The following is a 3,994-nucleotide window of genomic DNA, read 5'->3' as shown; positions in this document are numbered from 1 at the left end:
TCATCAGGTTTTGTACAATTGAATATATAATTTATCCCCCTAAAATACAAAGTGAACAAATTAAAAATAACTTATAGTATGAAGAATGAAATTCTAACTAATAAATGTTGTATCAATTCCAAACGTTTCGTGTAATCCGATTGAGTTCCAAAGGTATTCCGAATGATAGTCTATAATGTACTGGTGTGCTAACATTACAGTAGAAATAAGTATGACATAATCCCAAAATGTCTTTAAGTTAATTTACAGTAATACCGCACATCTATGACAAATCCAAGTACTCGATAAATGTCTTCACAGTAATCCAGGACAGCTATTATGTGTCCAAATAGTCAATTACTAAATTTTAGAGCACTGTAATTCTACTAAATGATTAAATTAAAAAAAAGGAATATACGTTCTTAATATAACTCTTTCAAGACTGACTGTACTACCAGGGATGCTTAATTGAACGTAATAAGTCTCTAGTATAGAATGCTAAGTCGTAATTAATAAAACATAAAGATACTTTAAATACTCATTTACATTGCATCTCGTGGCTTATGCTTGCTCAAGAATTAGGTCAGTCTATCCTTTTTAGAAAGCACACAACCTCAATTCACATCACGTGATGTCTACTTGAATTACAATACACTTCAACCTTGAAACTTATGCAGGGATCAACTCATATGGTTTATGACTCATCTTAGATGCGAACGTACACCTGATACGAAATTGTGTGTTTAAATTACTATTAACTAAACAACCCTTGCATATATAATCATGAATGATAATACACACACACATATTAATAACAATTAGGGGCAATCACGATAAGCCTCACTTTAAATCAGCGAGATAATACGCCAACCATAGTTACCTTTGATTATTGGCGATTTTTCACTCTTGTATATTATCTAAAATTTTAGCCTGTTGTCTATTATGTCTCTATGTCATCTACATACCTACTCTCGATTGATGTATCATTTAATAAGATCTGTCCTACATGACATAATGCAAACTCTTGTGTACATAATCCAATGCTTGGAGAGTGAACTAAAATATTAATACGCAGGGTTCCAGCATAAATTGAACACACACACACAGACACACACACACGCCGTATCTGTTTATTTATTTTCTTAAATTTATATCAAACATGCATACATACATATCAAGTATGTCGAAAGTGATAAGTGAAAAGATTATTTATACATTTCTGTTTAACTGAACCTACATTATACCTTAATTTAAAAGAGCATTTTTCATTCTACAAATAGGCAGCATTACTTGAAAAATATCAAATCTCGAATTAGGTTACTGCATCTTATCCATTTTAACGAAAAGACCGTTCAATATTAGACTTTCACTTTCACTGTCACTAGTTTCAGTGGTGATCAGATTTATCGATCGAGGTAGCTGTATATCGCTGTTTATAAAAATTCTCATTTTCAGTACATATGTCTTTCAGCTTTTGCCTTTGGTTTAGCTTAAAGCTGTATTATTTTGCAATGTGTAGAATGCCATTGCCAACAAGCAACACGATGCTAATGATATGCACGAAAGCAACGATGTTTGAGGTCCGCTTTCTCTTCTAAATATGTAAACAAGTATGAAGATAATAGCATATCAAATTATATCACACGCAGAAGTTCTTTTAATGGAAACAAAACAATGAAGTTAGTGTTATTATATATACAAAGAATATAAATGCTAATTATCAAAAGACTCAGTTGAATATATAAGAATTCTTATCCAAATATAATGAATTTAGAAAAATTAAAGTACTGAAAGAGATAAATTAACCTGACAGAAGAAGTGGTTGGGATTATAGAAAAAGTGCTTGAAAGTGCATTTTGAATTTGTTTTTGTATCTCTCTTGAGACTGGCGTTCTACCACACTCGTTTACAGAGTCTGCCGAAGGCACTGTTTGCCTTGGCCAGTCTGTTGTCTATTTCTTTGTCGATCTTGGCATCAGGGGATATCACACAGCCCAGGCAGGTGAACTGTTGGGCCACGTTCTTCTCTGTCTGGTCAATGAAGATGTTTGATGGCCGGTACCTCCGTTTTCTTAGACTTACCTCAAGACCAAAGAGCTGGCAAGCGTCTGCAAAGCAGGATGTTACGCGTTGTAAGGCGGCTTCCGTGTGAGCAACAAGGGCGTCGTCTTCTGAAAAGAGAAGTTCCCTAATCGCTTTTTCCGACGTCTTGGTGTGGGCTTGAAGTAGCCTTAAGTTGAAAAGGTTGCCATCAGTATAAAATCATATATAGATGCCATCATAATTATCAAGGTCTTTTGTTGCTTTTTGGAGCATCATGGTGAAGAAGATTGATAACAGTATTGGGGCTAAAACTCAGCCTTGTTTCACGCCATTTACAATGAGTAAGGTCTGTGACAGATCGTTATTGTTCGTTACTTGACCAAGCTGGTCTTCATGTATTTGGATGACCATGGTGTGCAATATTGGGTCTCCTCTCTTCCATATCTTTGGTTGGATACCATTTTCCCTGCAGAGTTTCCAGTCTTCAGCTGTTCCATGGGTTTTACAGTCTCCTGCAGTGTGGGTGCCTCTTCGAGTTCCATCTTTTTTGGCGGCTGTGGGATGCGATAAATAGCTGCCTCCTGGACTGTACGGCTAGTGATGAAGAGGATGTGGAAGTGCTCTGACCAGCGGTTCAGGATAGATTCCCTGTCAGTGAGTAGCTCTTAGCCATCTGTACTCCGTAGGGGGCTCTGTATTTGAAAAGAAAGGACCATACACTGCTTTCAACGCTTCATAGAACCCCTTGTAGTCACCAGTGTCAGCGTACACCTGGGCACTTTTTGCAAGCTTATTCCACCTTTCATTTTGTATGTCTCGGAGACTGCACTGGAGGGAGCTGCAGATAAGGCGGAAGGCTGCTTTCTTCTGTAAACAGGATGGTTGAGCGAAGTGGGCTTGGTACTCTGATCTATTTTTCGGCAAACAGTTCTTTGATTTCTTGGTTGTTCTATTCAAATCAGTCTTTGTTTTGGTAGTGGTGAATCCAAGGATTTCTTCTGGGGTTTGCAGAATAGCAGCCTTGATATGATTCCACATCCCTTTCGGAGGTAGATCTGACGGAAAGTTGGGTTGTTTAAGTCTAGACTGCAGGCTCTCTTGAAAATCTGCCTTGACGTCTTCAGACAACAGGGGTTTTGATCTGGAGCTTCCATTTTCGGGGTACCTCCTCGTTGTCTGGGCCTGGACTTGAGTGGAAGTCGAGCTTGCATCGGACAAAATGATGATCTGTATGGCACTCTTCACTGGGCATCACTCTGGTGTCAGTGATATCTTTTAAGTCCCTCTGGTGTACTATGATGTAATAGATTACGTGCCAGTGTTTTGATCTAGGATGCATCCAGGTCGTTTTCAGGCTGTCTTTCTGCTGGAATACGGTGCTTGTGATGGTGAGCTGTAATTCAAGAAGCAGGCGCCCATTCTCATTGCAGCCACCCACGCCATGTTTCCCAAGAACGGCTTTCCAGGCTTCTGAGTCTTGGCTCACTCTGGCATTGAAATCGCCGAGAATGATTATTTTGTCTCTCTCTGGGGCGCTCTTGAGAAATCTACACAGATCAGCGTAGAATTTATTCTTTTCAGAAGGATCTGCCTGAAGTGTTGGAGAATATACACTGAAGAGTGTGGCGTGTTGTTGGTTACCTAACGGGAAACGCATGGACACAATGCGGTCGATGTGACCAGTGGGAAGATTTGTTAACTTGGTGGCGATTGAGTCCTTGACCATGAAACCGACTCCTGACTTTATACACCACTAGATAACGAAGAGTTGTCAACGGACTAAATCATAGTACTTCTAGCTTGGACAATTCCAGTAAACGTTGTTCTCTGTTTCACTTTTTTCTTAACGATGACACCTTTTTAGCTGCAGGAGCAGCTGCTTGAGTAACAGAAAACGATGCCGACGAAGAAGTAAAGGTAGAGGTGGATTTCCATTTGTTTCATCAAATGACGAAATCGTGGTCCTAAATCA

The 3,994-nt window shown here is 39.0% G+C and overlaps 1 protein-coding gene across 1 annotated transcript; it reads right to left on the bottom strand.

The window, feature by feature from the left end:
* Nucleotides 1-3,142: 3,142 nt before the first annotated feature.
* LOC149806346 (protein CFDP2-like) lies at nucleotides 3,143-3,748 on the bottom strand. The gene has a single exon (XM_089951269.1). It carries the CDS (start codon nucleotides 3,746-3,748, stop codon nucleotides 3,143-3,145), a length of 606 nt encoding a protein of 201 aa, XP_089807395.1.
* Between the last annotated feature and the right edge of the window lie 246 nt (nucleotides 3,749-3,994).

This window comes from Sinohyriopsis cumingii, chromosome 1 (assembly GCF_028554795.1).
Source record: "Sinohyriopsis cumingii isolate HCF-2022 chromosome 1, ASM2855479v2, whole genome shotgun sequence".
NCBI lineage: Eukaryota > Metazoa > Mollusca > Bivalvia > Unionida > Unionidae > Sinohyriopsis > Sinohyriopsis cumingii.
The sequence above is the reverse complement of the archived record's forward strand: the minus strand, read 5'-3'. Positions and strand labels throughout refer to the sequence as shown.

Coding starts and splice junctions, on each gene's coding strand:
- LOC149806346 (XM_089951269.1), bottom strand. CDS start 3,748: ATGGTCAAGGACTCAATCGCCACCAAGTTAACAAATCTTCCCACTGGT.